Source organism: Amaranthus tricolor, chromosome 11 (genome assembly GCF_026212465.1).
Source record: "Amaranthus tricolor cultivar Red isolate AtriRed21 chromosome 11, ASM2621246v1, whole genome shotgun sequence".
NCBI classification, from domain to species: Eukaryota; Viridiplantae; Streptophyta; class Magnoliopsida; order Caryophyllales; family Amaranthaceae; genus Amaranthus; species Amaranthus tricolor.
The window spans coordinates 22,333,292-22,353,128 of NC_080057.1; the positions used below are offsets into that span (position 1 = coordinate 22,333,292).

General features: G+C 31.5%; 3 protein-coding genes across 3 annotated transcripts; all 3 read right to left on the bottom strand.

Annotated features, from left to right (window-relative positions):
* Window positions 1–602: 602 nt before the first annotated feature.
* Window positions 603–3,255, bottom strand: LOC130827858 (60S ribosomal protein L13a-4-like). Its single transcript, XM_057693728.1, has 4 exons — window positions 2,904–3,255; window positions 2,037–2,153; window positions 1,837–1,924; window positions 603–940 (listed from the first exon to the last, which is right to left on the bottom strand). The coding sequence occupies exons 1-4, from the start codon at window positions 3,173–3,175 to the stop codon at window positions 797–799; spliced, it is 621 nt and encodes a 206-aa protein (XP_057549711.1). The 5' UTR covers window positions 3,176–3,255; the 3' UTR covers window positions 603–796.
* A 3,361-nt stretch (window positions 3,256–6,616) lies between these two features.
* On the bottom strand, window positions 6,617–10,461 carry LOC130827859 (vesicle-associated membrane protein 722-like). Its single transcript, XM_057693729.1, has 5 exons — window positions 10,072–10,461; window positions 8,107–8,248; window positions 7,908–8,028; window positions 7,412–7,474; window positions 6,617–7,042 (listed from the first exon to the last, which is right to left on the bottom strand). Exons 1-5 carry the CDS (start codon window positions 10,259–10,261, stop codon window positions 6,893–6,895), a joined length of 666 nt encoding a protein of 221 aa, XP_057549712.1. The 5' UTR covers window positions 10,262–10,461; the 3' UTR covers window positions 6,617–6,892.
* A 5,549-nt stretch (window positions 10,462–16,010) lies between these two features.
* Window positions 16,011–17,474, bottom strand: LOC130827860 (protein SRC2-like). Its single transcript, XM_057693730.1, has one exon. The coding sequence runs from the start codon at window positions 17,213–17,215 to the stop codon at window positions 16,151–16,153; it is 1,065 nt and encodes a 354-aa protein (XP_057549713.1). The 5' UTR covers window positions 17,216–17,474; the 3' UTR covers window positions 16,011–16,150.
* Window positions 17,475–19,837: the final 2,363 nt, after the last annotated feature.

Genomic DNA, 19,837 nt, shown 5'->3' on the forward strand with positions numbered 1-19,837 from the left:
ATTTTATTAATATTAAATTTATATAATTTTAGCCAAATTATAGAAATTTAAAATCAAATGAGATATTTAATTTATTTTTTTTGAAAGAAATGAGATATTTAATTAAGATACAAGAGTATGTTTTCATCCAATTTAAAAAATACCAATACTATCAACATTTTAAGCCAATGGTTACTTATAAAAGATACGTATCTTAAACCCAACCCATTAAAAATTAATATCTACTTATCATATTTTTAATGTCTATTTATATTATTTTAATGCTTACTTACCATATCCTTAGTGCATATTTTAATATCTTAAATATCTACTTACGTCATTTTTAATGTCTACTTACAATATTTAAAAAATCTATAAAAGGTCGGCCAAAATAGAAATAATCTCTCAAAGAGACCTCTCTCGTAAGAATTCGTGATGGTTTAAAGCAAAACTAGAAAAGACAAGACAAACAAGAGCCTAAATCCCGGAAAATTGGAAGCACCTCTGTGACGATAGAAGTGTTCATTTGGATTATGAACACCTTTATATATGACGAGTTCACCATAAATTTAACTAAAACGATGATTTCACAATTCAACACTCAGCATTGCTCAAAAGACTACTTCAACTAAAACGCTATTAAAACTCCTTTGACGAAATAATTTGTGCCCAAAAATTTTCATATTAAACTCAACACATAAGATAGCTATGATGCAAGTATAACTTGACAAATGATTAAAAGGAAACAAAACGGCAGTACAATGCAAATTCTATTTATCTAGCTTCCAAAAAACAACGACAGTACAATGCTCACTGCTCAGTACTTGACAGGCGCAAGAATTTCAAGCTGAGCTCCGAGCTTCTCTTCAGCAGCCTTCTCGGCCTTCACCCTCAGCCTGTTAAGCTGCTTCTTTCTTTCGTACAATTCCTGGGATCTTGCCTTTCTCTTCTCCTCAAGCTCCTGCAAGTCCAGTTACAATTTTAAGAGATATTTTCAATAAAAATAATTGATACAGTTCAGGAGCGGATGGAAACAGTTGGGAAGTAAAATTCTGCTTGAACATTCTTTGCATGTTGTGTACCTTTAAATTTGCTACATAATGGAAATTAAAGTGAAAATTCTTTGCATGTTGTGTAGCAAATTCAAAGGAATGGATAGTTCATAAAGCAGGCTGCAGGACAGAAGACTTTGTGGTGGCAAGACCCATAACAGCAAAGATAACATGCTTGGTGGCAAAACATAGTTACAGCATGCCAATGACGAAGTATTAACATTATAATGATAGAGTAACATACAAAGTAAGTACATTTTGGAAAAAAATTACCATTTGTATTCCTCAAAAAACCAACAGCAACCATCTCTTACAACAAATTATACACAACTATCTAAATTACGGAAGAAATTGGTACACACTTGGCCTTCATTTTCACACAAACTAGTAAACATGCCCTAGTAGAATGGTTTCTAGTAATCAAAATCTAAAAGATGATTTACAATATTATAGGAGCGAAGAGCCGTGGTATATTAAACTTTTTAATTTTTAAATGTTATATTAAGGGTCATAGCATAGAAACAACTTAAACATAAACACATGCTGAAATTGTTGCACTTAAACAATACATAACTCTCAATCTAATAGACTTGTTCAGAAATAAGGTAAACTACGAACATCATCTAACAATCATAATGTGACCATAAAGAGATAAAGTGTATGCTAAGTTTACACTGCAAGAAACAAGACATCGAAGAACTTCACAATCATTCAAACAGATAACATACACATGCATATGAACAAGTCCAAGCTTAGTTAAGAATTACCAACCATATATATAATAACATAACAAATTACGACATACCCTTATTGTGTCATAGTGGTTCCAGCCGACTTCCTTGGATAAACGACCAAGCAAGCAGTATTTGTGACCCTTCTGCAGCCTCAGCACCCTGCATTATACAAAATTAAAAATTAGTTATACAAATGTGCACAATTAAGATAAACAAAAGAACTAAATTGCCCAACAAGAAAATGTATAACAGCTTAGAAAATTGAACTCACTTGAGAGCATCAGGAACAACAACCCTCTTGGTCTTGTCGTAAGGTGGGGGAACACCCTCATACACTTTCAACCTAGCCAAGGCAGCAGCTCCTCTCTTGGTCTTGTGAGGAATCATACTACAACAAAACCAGTTTCCATGAAATAAATTTATCTAACAATGTTATTTAATTACTACCTTTAGTTGTAATTAGTTGATACACCTGCATAGTAACTATTATTCATCAATGGTTCAGTTCTACTTTTATTTTGTGTAAGAAAACAAATAATCAAGTAGGATTTTAATCTGTCCCAATGTATATAGTTACATCATAAGTTTATATAACTTCAATCATGTAAAGCTAATGATACCAAGGATAATAGCGCATTAGATAGTTTGCAAACAAAAAGTAAAACAACCAATTCCAACAAAAAAATTGTATGATAGCAGCTAAAGAATAAGTCAATTAATCCTACATAAACCTTTACACTTCAAAACACATTGGCATGCTAACCAGTTGAACTATAACACAAATTCACAAAGAACTATTTAGGACTAAATACACAGACTAATCTAATTACAAAGATACCTGATCTACAAATATAAAAGTTTCGTCTTCAAAGTTCCAAAAATTAGAAACACTCAAAAGCAGCTTCTCAAACATATGAATAAACACAACTGGTTTTGATACTTTACTCAAGAAAGCTAGCAGCTCAAAATTCGAAAATGGAAAATTGTACACCCCAATTCAAAAAACAACATAAAAAACCCCATCATTTTCCAATCATCACACAGCATTTCCTGGAAAACTCCCCAAACGACCCAGATCGAAACCCAATAAGATCTAACAACATCAATCAAAAAAAAAAAACAAAGGAAAGGAATATACCCTCTAACAGTACGCCAGAATATTTTAGAAGGAGCACGGAAGTGGATAGGTCCATGCGACGGCTTGGTATTCATCCTCTTACGAAGAAAACGAAGGTATTTCATCTTCTGCCTAACAAGACCACCAGAAAGTGCGATCTCTTCGCAACGAACAACAACAACGCGTTGTCCACTGAGAAGCTCCTTGGCAACAATGGAAGCCAGACGACCCAACATGTGGTGACGGGCGTCCACCACCACTCTCTTGGCCATAATTCCTGATCCTGACACCATTTTTAGGGTTAATCTATACTCTCTCTGCGCCTTTTTGTTCGACGAAAATGAAGGATCTAGGGTTTTAAGTTGCTTCAGTATTTATATATGATTTGGGGGGATTCAGAAAACATATAGTATGGGTTTTATACAGTAGCGATGATTGGGCTTTTGGAAGTTACGGCCCAAAGTATGTTTGCAAATTATGTGTTTTAAAATGAAAATTTGAAAAAAAAATAGATAATTTAACAACTTTATTCAAAAAAACAAGCTTCGTTTAAACTTTATTCCCAAAATAAGCGTCCTTGTCTCCGAAGCTAGGCTTGGTGTATACTCGCACTTACTAGCAGCGAGTATAATGAAATGGTCAAAATTTTAGTCAAAGTTTATTTCGCTGTTACTAACAGCGACCTATTGTTTGACTAGTCAACTGGTGAAGTCGTTGTTAGTAACAACGATCTAATACGTTTCTAAATTCAGCAGCCTTCTTCCTCCTTCCTCATTTCACCCGATTTCGTATCCGTGAAACAACCCACGAAATCTCCCTCTACTTTCCACCATTAAAATCAACTTCAATCCTTCAATTAATCTCATCAAATTTCAAGTTTCAACTATTAATTAGTTTTGTCATCTTCCTATATTCACTTAAGGTACTATTTTTTTTGTGTTTTTTTCTTTTTTCGAAAATTAGGGTTCACAAATTTCTCATTAACTTTCACATAAATGCAGGTTCATAAACTTGTAATTTACTACTTCTTGTTGATCTACAGCTTATTAAGGTACTTTTTTATTATAAATTTTTTATTTGTTGTTGATTTTAAAATGTATGTCATTTATAGTGGTCATTTACACTTAAACTCTATGAATATGTCGAATGTACTTGTTATTTGCCATGACCATCATAATGAGGTTGTTTGTTCATGAATTTAATGTAGAAGATGTTTGAGTTTAATGTAGAGAATGTTTGAATGCAAATCCTAAATTTGAGTTTAATTTAGAGAATGTTTGAATGTAAAACCTAAATTTAATCAATGTTGTTATCTATGTATATATTTATGAACTTGATGGTGAAGTTGATTTTGTACGTATTGTTGTAGAAATGGCTTCATTTCGTGTGACTGTTGTATGTTTTTGGAATGGTTTAATTTGATCAAGTAGTAGCAATGTTAAGTATGTTGGGGGAAGACATAAACTGTTTGCATGCAACTCAAACATGGACTTGAATGAATTTAAACATTTTATATGCTCTAAGATTGGCATTGACACTACAAGAAGTACTGTTAATGTAAGTTTTAAATACAATGAGTGAAGAATTGTTAGCTCTTTCGGTTGAGGATGAGGAGGCTATAGATGCAATGTGGGAGTATTCAAAGTCTACCTCTATTCCTTCTTTAGAGTTATATGTAAAATAGGTACCCTTAGGGAATCAAGATGTCACACGTTTATTATGAATGAAATGATGTTAAGTACTCAGAGTTTTCGGCGATAAATCATTCCGCCAAGAATGCAGTATGAATTTAATCAAAAATAAACAGACAATCATATTCAAAAAGGGAAAATGCTTTCGAAAAATTCAACACAATTTCATTCATGTTCAACGAATCCATATCAAATTACATAGTTCATTCATTAAGTTAAACCACCGCCGTTAACTAATATTGCTTCTTCAACTTTCTCATAATTCTTTCAGTCTCTTCTTTCCCATGTTCCACATCATATATTTGTCTCTTGAGATTCAATACCTCATCTTTAAGCTCTTGTTTTTCTTTTTCAAGCGATTTGGTACCCTTCGGAGCAACCCACCTAACGTACGTGCATCCGAATCCTTCATCCAAGAAGAAAGGACAAGCAACAAAATCACGGCCAGGATCAACGTCGCTCCAATCTGTATTAATCTCAACTTCATAACCACAATCACAAAGTTCTTCAATAGAATGCTCCTGTGACATCTACGGAACACATATGATATAGTAACATAAGTAAGCATTCAAAAATAATATTAACATTTATAAATTGAGAATAATACTTACATAATACTTTATGTTACCTTTAAAATCAATTAATTAGAACAAGAATGATGGAGTTTGGATACAATGAAGTAGGGAGATGATGGAGTTATTTATAGAAGATAATAACAACGGCTATTTTCAACTTCATAACGGCTATTTTTCAATTTTACAACGGTTAGTTTAAATCATACATAAAGATCAACAAAAGTCAAACCAGGTCAAGGGATATGTCGTTGTTAATAACAGCGACATTATGTTTGACCAATCAAACATTAGGTCGCTGTTATTAACAGCGACATATCTCTTGACTAAATTTTTGACCATTTCATTATACTCGCTGTGAGTAAGTGCCAGTATACACCAAGCCTAACTTCGGAGGTAAGGACGCTTATTTTGGGAATAAAGTTTGAACGAAGCTTGTTTTTTGAATAAAGTTGTTAAATTATCTTATTTTTTTCAAATTTTCTTTTAAAATTGAGTTGCTCTATTCTTTCCGTCTTTTTTATTTTACATAAGTTGTAAAATGTGTGAAATTTAGTGCAAATAATAATTGAATCGGAGAATGAGACAAAAAAAATCAATGATAAAATTAAGTGATTAAGATAGAAAGCAAATATATTTAGTATGTGCGTGATATTCAAAGAAGAGTGAGACATTTTAAACTCCTTGTCAAACCAAACAATAAAAAAATAATAATAATAAAAAAAAACTAGTTTGACATAAGTGAAAACATAATTTTTACCCCAAAAAAATACACATTGTGGCTTTTTATGGTCTCTTACGGCCCATTGGGTTAGTGGTATTAAATGGTAATAATGGGAATAGTTTATAGTGTAAAATTTCATCAAAAGTTTCATATCATTCTCATGGTAATGAAACTTTGATTACAAAAAGTTTTTTTGTTTTACAAATTTTCATTACGACTTAATACCACCTCTTCCAACGGTAATGCATTGGAATGAATTTTATGAAGAAAATGAGATGATTGGAGTTGAACAAGTATGACTATAAAGGTAGCCAAGAGATTTTTCAACCAAAATTACACTAATGTTTCATTCCTATTACCATTGTTTATTACCATCTACCAAACGGGCCGGTAAAGATAAGAAATCAATTATTGTCATCCTATGTGTCTGTAATCTTTTTATGGTCTCGTAATTCTTATATGTGTATTTCTTACGGCTACGGGCATCCTTAATGCATAAAGGCAACATCACGATTGTTACCTAATTTTTATATGGCATTCTAAGCCATATCGTGATTGTAACCAAAATCGTTGTTTGCATTATGCGGGCATCACCTGACAAGTTTGGAAAAGATCGATTGATCGACAATACAAAGATGAATGCCTAGAGAAGCTAATCAACTTCCTTGCAAAACTTTTTCACATCACTACCAGAAATTCTGACATAATTGTTATAAATTTTGATAATAAGCAATATTTGGCGTCATTTTTTTACAAGGCAAGGATGCATATTCAAGCTTCTTTCTGCATACCCCAAAATATGCAAACTATCAACAGTATTTCTCACTATCTATGAAAATACATAGTAAGTTAGATTTCACATTAAATTTAGCTCAGTTAGGTAAGCAACTATTACAGAGACCAAGGGGATAATATCGTACTACTGTCAAGGAATTGGGTACATAACTATACAAAATGGTCTGAAAATCCATCATACAGTGTACATGATGAATCTCTAAGGTTTAGAGTAAGGCTCTAAATTAACTAATGCATGCATTTGAAGCCGCCACAAATGGACGTAAATAGGATAAGAATCAAGGCCAAGACAATAGCTGCTACGATCATCTTTATCTTCATGTTCTCCCACCACATCTTTCGCCTGATTTTGGTACCTTGAGTTTTGAAGTCTTGAGCCTGCACCCACCATCATCATCGTGCTCAGTGTATTTCACACATACAAATTATGATCAAGGTTTGAAGAAGGAAAAAAGGCAGCAACCCGTACCCATAAAGGAGGATGTGGCCAAGAGTCCATTGACTCGAGAAAGATATCAAAATTTATCAAAATTGTGTTTGTGAGAACTAATAAAAGTATAAAACAACACATGAATGACAAAATTCTTTGGTATTGATTTCTTTATGTTCTTGGTGATTATCATTTACATGATTGTCTATTTGCTCTAACAATTTTCAATTCAAATGATCATAAATCCAGGACACAGTCTGACCATTCAGTTATTACAAACAATCTACGGTCTACGCATAGTTGTGGAGTTTACTAACCTGGGAACGAAGGTTCTCTGTTTTATCCACTAATAGCTCAATTTTTTCACCTCTGTCAAGAACCTGAAACCACAAACTTTCAAAGTGTGTCAGAAAGCCAAATATTGATTTAAGATTTACTAGAGAGACCATCTTTCAGTCACATTTATGTCTTTCGGTCTACGCATAGTTGTGGAGTTTACAAACTTTCACATACACGTGTCGCCGTGTCCGATCCTTGATGTTCAGACATTGGTACGACACTTAGACACTTCATTTTAGGCGTAAAATTGAATATTTAGATGTATCTGACACATAGACACGTACTAGTATCCAACATCAGTACCCGAGTCCAAGTAGCATAGGGTGAGACAACCTCAAAACAAGGAGTCCGTATGCTAATAATTACATTAATTGTGCTATTCAATTCATGTACGAGGAATGTCTTGCGGTGAGACCATCTCACATAAGAATTTGCGTTAATCTAATGGTAGTTGAAAGATGAAATGCTTAATACCTTCTCAATATTTTCCATCATAACTCCTTTAACTTCAGACACCTGAGCTTTCACTTTTGCAATCTTGTTAACCTCTTCTGGATGATCCACACAGTATTGCATCTGCTCCTTCAACTTGGGTCTAAAAAGAGGGATAAATGAATCACACACGATAGAAGGAAAAGATCTTAATCAGTCCAAGAAAGTCCCAAAGAATTACCCGAATTCTTTGTTTAGGCCCTTTGCAGCAGCAGTTTTTGCTTTTCCTCCGGCGTATTTCTTGGTAAATTCATCCTTTATTTTCTCAAGGAACGCAATTGGAATCTGTCTACCGGCAGACTCAACTGCAACGACACAGTAAGCTGCACCACAAAGCACTTAACAAGTCAACAAAAGAACAGCCAGGAGCTACATCAATAGATATATCCTTCTTTCATTGGTTCCTAGGATTCCAACTAATGAAAAACTTAGAGCAACATAAAACTTGCATTCGTTATTATGATGCTTTAATTGCAATTTGCATTATTTCTTTATTGCGTATAGTGTATTTTTTTTCATTTATATGAAGTTTTAAATAATATTTACTGCAATAGATCAATTGAAAACAACTTGATTGTTAAATTTTATGAATGTCTATTTATAGTTGTCATATAAAGGAGATTTGATCAATTAACTCTATATTCTATATTATGAAATATTAGCACGTAAGTGAAAACAAAAGAGATAGGAAAATCATTACTTTTCTATCCCTCTCTACTTATTTTACATTACTTTATTATTTAAACATCATTTTAATATCAACCATATATTTCAGTTTATTTCTTTATTTATTATCAAATTCTTTTAATAATCACCAAATTTTTAGAGGACATAGGAGTATACAAGAAAAATGTTTACAACTGACATGTACATAAACTCCCAATACACAACATGCATGGCATGATCCAGCAACAAATACTGTGTATCAATTGCAGTTTCCTCCTCATTTTTTCAAAAGAAATCATATGATTATGATGTTGTTGAATTAAGAGCCAATTCCTACAATATTGATAACGAATTTGAGCATTTTGTAGCTCATGCCATATCTTACACACTTGAGAGTGGTGTGGGGTGTGCCATGGGATATGAAGTGCTAAGGTTTGGGTCACTTAAACAAGTGATCAATGATGATGATTTGAATAGGCTTGTGCAAGGGATGGAATGTCTTGATCGTGGCATGGGTCGAGGAGAATGCTTGATGATCAAGAAACATGATCAAATCAAGACAGCAGCACTGATCAAAGGCCACTCCGCCGGTCAAGCAGCTGTGGCTCGATCGAGTGGTTCAAATGGAGGAAATCAGCAGCTTCTCTGAGTGTGCTCGACTGGTTGAGCAATGCTGTTCGGGTCGAGCGACCATCAGTGGGAAAACAGATTGTTTTTCTGTTTTATTCACGGTTCTTCATGGGCTTTTGTGTGTTTGTCCAAAGGCTTTAAATATGTCATGAGACTATATAAGGGGTCTTAGGATTTCATTAGGGTTTAAGAGAAGAGCCCTAATGTTAAGAGTTAACTAGGGTTTTAGCCAAGAGAGTTCACTTCATATGTATTAGGGTATTTGAGAGAAGATTGACATTAAAGGTTCAATGTTTGCTTTGAGAGGTTGTTCTTAAAGCTTGTAAGGTGACTCATTAATGTATTGTTGATTATATTAATGATAAGATACTTGTTTTGAGGGGAGGTATCATTTTGATACTTCATATTTGTTGTGTTTTCTATTCTCCATTGTTGGTGCTCTGTTTTAGTGTTTATCTTTGCACTTGTTTTTGTTAGTTTCTTCACTATTACAATAGCTCATTCACAACAGATGTAAATGAAAACAATGCGATCCATCACACGACGTACCACATCCAATCATAACAAGCAAATGTATAATTTGTAATACCTTTTTTATGATAATTCATTAAAAAAATATCAATCAAGGACAATAAGAAAATGAAACCTCAATTTTCAATTTGATTTAATTCATCAACTGAAACAATACAGGAGTAATAAAATAGGCAAATCATAAGCAACAGGAACATTACAATTATTATTTATATCAACGCTTACCAGAATTGTATGAGAGATAAAAACATCCATATAACATCAAAAGCAAGCAAAAAAAAAAAACGAATTAAAAAAAAAACAAGGGAAGAGAGAATACTGAAGCCATTATCGACGAGATAGTTGAAAGTATGGCCATCGCAGGTATATGTGAATTTGCTGCTTGATGAAGGCAATTTTTGCAGACATTGAGTCGCAACCGACGTAAAATTCCCTGTGAATTCTGTAAATTCCGCCAGAATCACAGTTCCTCTCGCTACGAAGCTATAAATCAACGATTGTTGCCCCATTTGTTCTCAATTCTTATTGATTTCTCACAATTACAGAGTTCTTTTTTTGCATCAATACAGGAATTCGAACATGTAATTTTTTCAAATTTTTTGTTGCAGAAAGATGTTTGGGAAGAGAATTACGGATGAATGAAGGTAAAAGTGTTCATATTTTGGTGGTTGAATTCGATTTGATTTTTTTGAAAGAGAGAGGAAGGGAGAGAAAAGAGTGGGAAAAAAGAGGGAGAGAAAATGTTTTTGTATTTTTGGAATGTTTTTAGTTTATGTGGCATGATTTGGGATTGCTAATGCACATTTTACGGATTTGGATAATAAATAATAATAATAATAATAATAATAATAATAATAATTAATATGTAGGGGAGAATTGAATTCTTGTGCAATTCCCAAAGATGAGGAAAATTTGTTCATTAAAGATTCACTTAAATTGAAGGTAGATATTTAAGAATAAATAAAATTTAAAGTAGAAAAATAAAGTTAATTAGAAGAGAATTAAAGGAATTTGATTATTAGAAAGGTGGAAAGTTGGTTAAAAAGAAATGAAAATTAGATAAAATACCAATAGTTCTCTCATATTCGGGTATAAATTCACCCCCTCTTTCTTTTTAATTCATTTTTTTAGTTTACTCTCATTGTACCTCTTTCACAAGTATTTCAATTACTTCATTTGCATCTCTACTTACCTTTATTTTATTAGTTTGATGTTTTTTATTCCGCAAATATTTACGCTCAATCTAAGCAACCCACAATAACTAATCCAATGACTGTCAAAATATAGTTAATTGAGATTTTGTTTGTTTTTTAATATAAATATAAATTTTTTATAATTTCAATTATGCGCAATTTGAGATATTTAAAATTAAATCAGTGCATTTGATAGAGTGTCAAAATCAAATGAGACATTTAGTGTGAATTAAAGAGAGTATATTTTATAAAGAGATGAAAAAGATAATGATATTTTATGTGTAATAATCCTTCAAAAAAGTCTAATATGAACTTGATCCTTACTATTTTTATCTTATATAATTTATTAATCTCATATTTATAGGCAAATATGCTTCATTTTCTACTCCATTTAGTCAACTTTTAAACTGATCATAACCCTCAAATTTACTTTAATTCAAACTATTTTGTGTGGATTAAATTTATACAAAATTCACTCTAAATCCTCTAGTTGTTTAATATGTAGTTGGTTGTAACACCCTGTTAAATTATCAATAAAAAAATACTAATACTAAATTATTAATAAGAAAAATTTAGTCAACTATATATATTATATAATTATTTCGAGTATACTTTCGATTGTGCGCGTTTCGTCGCATAACAAGTTTATCGCGTAACAACAAAATCGAACAATAAAGTAATTAAAAAAAATTTAAAAAAAAAATAAATTTGACATGATTTGAAATTAAGGGGTAATTAAGCTAGGCAATTAAGGGAGGATGTAAGTATACCTAAATAAAGGTTTTGAAGGGTCAAACTAATTTGAATTACACCAAAAAAATTGTGAACACTTTCTTCTCAAATTGTTCAATTATTTTTGCCATTTGTGGGAAAAAAAGAAAGAAAGTGAGAAAAATCTTTGAGTATTATCTAGGCAATTTAATCCTTAATCCTTGAAAATTATAAGTTTTTGATTATTATACAAAATTTTATTTGTTAAAAGATATTTGTTCATGGGTTTTATTTTTTTAGACTATATAGTCTTTCAAGAATTATAAGGCTATAACAAAATGTATTTTGTTATTTAATTTTATAAAGGTTCTTATGATTTAGATTTTCTAACAAAGTTTAATTGTTAGAAGAATCATAATCATGTTCTAGTTTATGTGTGTGTGTCTTACGATTTATAATTCTTTAACAAAATCTAATTTATTAAAAGAATTATACTCATGTATTAAAATTTATTTTATGATCTCTTATAATTTATAATTCTTTAACTAAATCTAATTTGTTAAAAGGAATTATATTCATGTATTAAAATTTTTTTTATGATCTCTTGCAAGTTATAATTCTTTAACAAAATTTAATTTGTTAGAAGAGTTATATTCATTTGTTACCTTTATAAAGTTTATTAAGATTCATATTCATGTTTAGTTTTTCTATAAGTTCATAACCTTTTAACAAAATTTTATTGTCAGAAGGGGTTGTATCCATACATTTAGAATGATAAAGTTGTTTTAATGAAATCCTAATTCTCTAACAAAATCTTAATTTGTTAGATGAGTTATGGTGAGTATTTATTTATAATCATTTATGATTCTTTAGCAAAATTTCAATTTACTAAAGAATTTATGTTAATGATTTTTATTTTTTATGCATAAAGGAAAAAAAATATATATTTATATAATTGATGAGTGATAAATGTTTGAATATAATTATTTATATTTTCTTTTTATGTTGTCTTTAATTGGGTGTTGAGATTTGTGTATGTGTGGATGATTAAATTTTGATTATTCCATTATTAAGAATGATTTGTGGTAATATGTGTTGAATTGTAAATATTGGGAATGAAAATCATTGAATTTAAAATAAAGGAATTAAAAGAATATAAATATTTAAATAAAATAAAAAAAATTATTTAAAAAAAAATCTTGACAGTAGGTGTGCCTCGACAGGCGCGCCTCGAACCTCGACAGTCAAGTGCGTTTTGTTTGTCGTTTTGTTTACCGATTGCATTAAAGGTCAATTAAATGCTAAAATTAGTTAAAAATTGTAAATGAGCATTAAAAATTGTGAAATTTGGTATGCAACATAATTGATGCCTTTCGAACATAGTGGTGAAGTCGAATTTTCTGTTGAATTTTCGAAACTGTCCAAAAATGCCAATAAAGTTTCTGGTTGCATTTTAAAATTAAGAAGTTATTGAGATTAGTATTTAATCATTTAAAATAATGAAGTTTACTGATGCCTTGATGGTATAAAATGAATTGAATGTGTAAGCACGTTCTAATGCGTGCTTTTTTTTGTACGTATTTGTGTTTAGGACCTCGGTTCATAAGAGATTGAAATCCCGTTTGTTAAAGTGCCTTTAATTGATTTACCGTGCTATCAAGGTATATACACTTAGACCATGCTTTTGTAATTGGCTATGTAAAGTAATGTTGTGTTCATTCTATAATGTGATGTTGTTCATCACTTAAGGCTTAGACACTAAAAATAATTTGAAAAGAGTTTTAAATTGGAAATTTGAGGATGGTTGTGTTGGTTACCCACACGGGGTTAAATTATTGGAATGGAATTATTATTGTTATCGTTCTCATGGCAGTTTTGGATCATTACGGTCACCATGAGAGTATGCATACTTTACCTTTGACGACCCAAATAGGACAGGCAACGTCTTAGGGCGTAGGTTGCTTTGGGATTATCTTTCCTATGTGTATTCCTCCAAACTTTTATATTGTTCTGGCGACCCGAACTGGATGGGCAACGACATGAGTCGGGAATTGGAAACTCAAATATGATATATTAACTATTAGAGCCTTTGTATGTTAGGATGAACTCGTTGTTGTATGTAACCTGTATGATACATTGTATGAAGTCTCTGACGTGTATTGTTTTGTGTTCTTTGGTGCTTGGTATGATATTGTCATTTGACAACTAGCAGGTTGATTTACAGGTGGGGCTGGTGTGTGTGAGGATTCAAACGTTAGAATATGTTAAAGAGCTTACTATCATACATGAGCTTAAGTCATTTTTAGTTTATCGTTTGAACTTTACTATTTATTTTGGATCTTATCTGATTTTGTTGAGGCCCTTAGGCTCTCAAATTGTAAACTTGAAGACTTCCGCTGATTTATTCTTATCATTTTCGTTTGATTACTTATTTCTTTATCACTCGAACGCATCGATCTTGGAAATGGTTTAACTTAAATGTCCGGCGTATAATCCGAAATTCAAATTTACATATAAATATTCGGTTCACTTTAACCCGGACTACTACATTGGTCCCACGTGTATTTCAATTAGAGGAATACTTCTAAGTAGCCTTATATTATATTCCCTCTATTCCTTTAAGTTTGGTCTATTAAAAAAAACTCTCATATCCAAACTTAAAAGATTAAAAACATTTTTGCTTGAAATCAATGGTGAACATCACGAAGGAGGCAGCAACGGATGCTTTAGCTAGGCCTGGTTGCATCATAGAGTATGATGAAATTATTTTCCATCAATAATGTTATTAAGAAAATTATTTCCAGCATTGCGTCGTAGGAAAACTTAATACTCTTTTACTGTCCATGTAAGATAGTTTGTCAAAAATAAATTTTTTTAGCAAACTGACATCTCAGATAGCAGTTTGATATAAATTTGTTTATAATAAACTGCTTTCTAAAAACACAATTTGATTCGAATGATGAAAACACCAAATCGCCATCTGAAATGGTGGTTTACTTTAGTACTTTTTTTTTTGCTTCGTGTAATAATTTTGAGATTTACCTCATCTCAAAATACAAAGTTAAAATGATGCGTAGGTATTATTCCTTCATAGAAGTTCCTTTGTTTCAGTGATTAGCACTTAAGTTGCTAATATGTGAGGTTGTGGGATTGAAACCTGCATCCCACATTTTAAGCTTTTTTGTTGCTTTTTTTTCAATTATAGAATAAAGAAAACCGCTATTTGAAATAGCGGTTAGGTAAAATTATCAAATCGCCATCTAGGATGGCAATTTGCTCTGAATATTTTCTTTTTAAAAAATCTGTCTAACATGGACGATAGAGTGGGAATTATTTTTTCCAACAATGTAGATTGAGAATTATGTTTTTATTTTGCAATATTTGAGGAATAAACTCTGAAATTAAACTTGAGTTCATCCCCACGTCAAGCAAAGAGGCCTTACAATAATTGACTACTATAACATTGTATACTTTACCATCGTTCGTTTGAATTTGGTACAACAACCATATAAATCTTGGAAAAGTTGCATTGTGAAGATTGTTGTTGTGGTAGTTTTTTTATATGTACGAGGTATTTAACGAGTCAGGTCGATCCAAAGAGTTAAGAGTCGGATTATATTTTAACGGGTCATTAGCGAATCGAGTCAATAATGAAACGCGTCATTAATGGGCTCTGGTGTAAAGAGTCAGGCCGGGTCAAATAATAATATGAATTGGTTGCGAAAATTTTTTAGCACTTGTTCTTAATATTTTTATATGATATTTTATATAAATATGTGGAGCCACCCAACATCCCATAAATAGAATAAAAAATATTTTATAAATTTTTTAAAAACGATTCAAAGTGAGTTAGATTTAAATAGACTTTGATTTAGCCACGCTCCACCCCATCTGAGTTTTAACCCGACCGCCCGACTTGTTGAACACCAAGACTTATATGCACGTATACATTTAAATATCCTTGAATACAATTGATTTTAAAATATAGAAAAAATGAAAATTGAGTCTTTAATGACAAGCTGAATTAGTTTTTTAACCTTTTAACTTTCCTTGTTACCTTTGATCAACTAACAATAACATAACTCATTTTAATTAACTCACCCTCCAATACTTATGTCCCTTAAATCTCTTTTAACCAACAATAAATCATCAGATTTCAGTCCAAATCAATACAGAACCCTAACCCTAAAATACCAATTCAACATGTTATTGAAAAAGTCTAATCATCAGATTCATAAATAATAAATCCGCTTTTAGATTTATGATGACTATAAATCGTAATAGATGGAATTTTAAATAAGCTAAAATAGAACTGTACAATAAAAGAATTCTTAAAATCTGCAATCTAATGAAATTGAAATTGAAATTGAAATTGAAATACTTAGTTAGCTTTAACTATTTATTATATCTGGAATCTGGATTTATCAGCAAGCCAAATCTTTACAAAACCATATAAAAATATAAAATTAGCAAAATAAAGTTGAATTCCACCATCTAGAAATCACAATCCACATCAAAAGCATCATCCACCATATCTCCAAGAACAAGTCCTCCAATAGCTCCTCCCAAGAGTCCAGCTCCCAAACCCATTCCAAAATTATTCTTCTTTGGTTTCTGTGGTTTTTGCCCATACCCTGCAGGTGGATAACTTGGGTTAGGGTACCCTCCCTGTGGAGGGTACCCATACCCATATGCTCCACTTCCACCTACATGAGGTGGAGGAGGAGGGGGGTACCCTCCGTATGGAGGGTACCCATGTGGTGCTCCTGCAGCATATGGCACTCCTGTTCCATGTGGGTATCCTGCTGGTGGAGGGTATGGTACCCCTGATGCAACTGAGTGTGCTTGTGATTGTTCCTTTGGAGGGTGCCCTTCAGGTGGAGGGTAAGGTCCATGTGATTGTGAATGTGCCTTTGGAGGGTACCCTTCAGGAGGAGGGTAAGGTACACCAGCAGCAACAGATGATTGGGGTTGTGCCTTTGGAGGGTACCCTTCAACTGGAGGGTATGGTCCATGTGATTGTGGAGGTGGGTACACAGAACCACCGTGTTGATATGGAGGAGGGTATGGTGCTCCACCACCATACCCTACAGTTGGAGGGTAAGGTACCCCAGAAGAACTACTAGAACCCAGATTTTGATTCATATCCATAATCTTATAAGACAATTTAAGCTCACCTTGAGGTTTCCCAGAAGAAACCCTTTTAACCTGATACGTAACAAATTGGGAGGAATTTGGATCTTTAAACCCATCTAACAATTCCTTTAAAGGAACAAGAACTTCACCCAAATCTTTATCAGATCCAAAAGTTTGTTCATGTTTAAGAGTCATAATCAAATACTTACCAGGTTTCGTAGCAGTAGAATCATCGAAAGTAAATCTCATGGTGTAATTCCATGACGGATTGATTCCTCCATCTTGATGAACTGGAGTTTTTTGCTTGTTTTTCGGTTCATCTGAGATGTGAACTACCACATATGGATCCATTTTTCCGATTAGGTTAACATTTTTGAGATCTTTTGCGGAAATTAGAGTGATTTCTAGGGTTTTGTAAACCATATTTAGCAGTATTTGGTTAGATTTTTTGTGTAATTGATGGAATTCGGAAGGAGATTGAATAAAGAAAAGATAATGATTAGGATTTAGAATGAATGATGAGAGCAAAAATGGCTGTAATTCAGAGGATATGGATAGAAATTAGGAAGTTATTGATTTTGAAGATGATAAATAGTGAATTAATAATGTTGAATTGTTATTGGGATTTATAAAGGCGAAAAGAATTAGTCATACTCGAAAATGACGCGTTTAAGTTTGATGATGCATATGGCAATCAATGACCCCATAACCCAATTTAATATGCATTTTGAATATAGTAAAAATTAATATAGATATAAGAATTGTTTTTGAATCGACACGAAATATCTGATTGGAAATTAATCTAATAATCTGAATGAACAACTTTAATTGAAACTTTACCTTTTAAAATAAATAAATATGCACAAATTTTTAAATGATAAGGTCTCATAATAAGACTATGATTATTAGGTTGACACATATATATTTAGTCTATTATATGATGATTATTTAAGGAAATAGACTAAAATCTCACAATAAAACAATTTCATATAAGACAAACTGATAAATATATGCATTTTGTCCTTTGAAATTTACTTATTCTTTCACAAATTTGTGTGTGACACTCACATTAAGGCCTAAGAGACTGTTTCTCACAAAACTAACTTTTTTTAAATATATTTTATTAAATTTATCTTATTTTATTTTTTACAATAACTTATATTTTGTTCTTTAATTGTCATTTATCTATTTAACTTATTTTTTACTTTAGCCAGATATTTTTCGGACTTTTAATTAAAATATCACTTTATTTTCTTTAATAAAAATTCTAACTTAGTATAGGAAACCAGGGGAAATTGATGAATCGTGTGATAATGGCAAGCATATTCTAGTAGTTGGTGGGCCACTAGCAAATTCTAAGCAAAGTCTTGGTACTTGGGAGGAGACTTCCATTGTTCCACCTGATTTCATTAAATACACAAACTTGTTATTGTGAAAATTTGAAATGATTAAGAGAATTTATCAATAAAATGAATAAAATAGTATAAATTTCAACTTTATTTTAAAAATAAGCGTAAAAATTTCAAATCAGTGGTTTGAGGCTGTTCGCAGTTAATAACTGCGAACATGTTAAAAAAGACAAAATAGTTGTTCGCAGTTACTAACTGCAAACAACGCTTTGACTTTTTTTGACCTGTTTGCAGTCCCAAACCATAAGTTTAAGATTTTCACGCTTACTTTTAGAATAAAGTTGAAACTTATACTATTTTATTCATTTGTTAATAAATTCTCTTAATTATTTCAAATTTTCTATCATTGTACCTTTTTGTTGGACCACAAAAGGAAGTATATATTGCTCTTCCCAATTATTTTGCCTTAATTGTTTGCCATTTAGCATGGAGATTAAGGGGTGTTTGGTATAAACTTTTTAATACTAAGTAAGGGATTCAATTACCATTACTACACATATTTGTTTGGTATGATATCAGGTTAACCGAATCCCTTTCTTGAGGGTAATGGATACCCTTACTTTGTTACCACCTATTTATGTCAAGTAACAAATTCCCTTTTCTATGATCAATTAAGTGTTTCCCTTATATTTTCATACCAAACAACATATAACTACAACCCATACCCTTACCCTTACTCCTCTTTATCATTTTCCTTTCCATTACATTTTATATTCCTATACCAGACACCCCTAAAAGGTTTGGTAAAATGAATTATATAACTAAGGTATTAGCAATGGAGAGATAACATAAAAAGTTTGTCAAATAAATAGAGTCATAATGATACATTATGCTAAAAAAATTCGAAAATGACATAACATTTGATACATTATACTAAAAAATTTGAAAATTTTTAAGTGTCACAAACTCACAACTAAAAAGAGTTTGTCACATAAAACTTATTTATTTGTTAAAGAAAAATGACATGACATTTGATCTTGACCAATATTTTTACCATTAAAGTATTTTGACTAGCATTTATTTATAGTTAAATTCATATAATATGCCGCATAATATATTATTGACAATTTTTAAAATTACAGAGTTAATTTATACATATAATTGTCAAAATGAGTGTTTCTACCGCATTATATGTCCGGCTTTATTTTTTAATATCACATGTTTATACATGTTGATGCTAAAAAACTATGCATTGCACATATTTCTACACTAAATAAAAACAAAGTGAACTTATTAGAACAAAATGAGGGCAACATAGGAGTATACGAAATGGAGCAGTTATTATAGAGAATTGAATCTTGTCTTGATTGTAATATATACTATTTTATTTGGGTAAAATTTTAATTTAATCTTCGTCTAATTTTCTTTCTCTCGGCCTACTATATAATTCAAAAAAAATGTTATAATGAAAATTAATTTTTGAAAAAAAATCTTATAGAAGAAAAGCGATTCTTGAATTCTTGACCGTTCTTTATTATGAAATTGATTTTATGATTTTTGGAAAAGAAGAAAAGCTATTCTGGACCGTTCTTAGTAGAACATACGATATGCTCGGAATATGTACTTTTATTAGTAGTTTAACTTGAGATACTCTTTAACACTATTGAGGATTTTAAATTGTTTGTTGAAGGCTTGA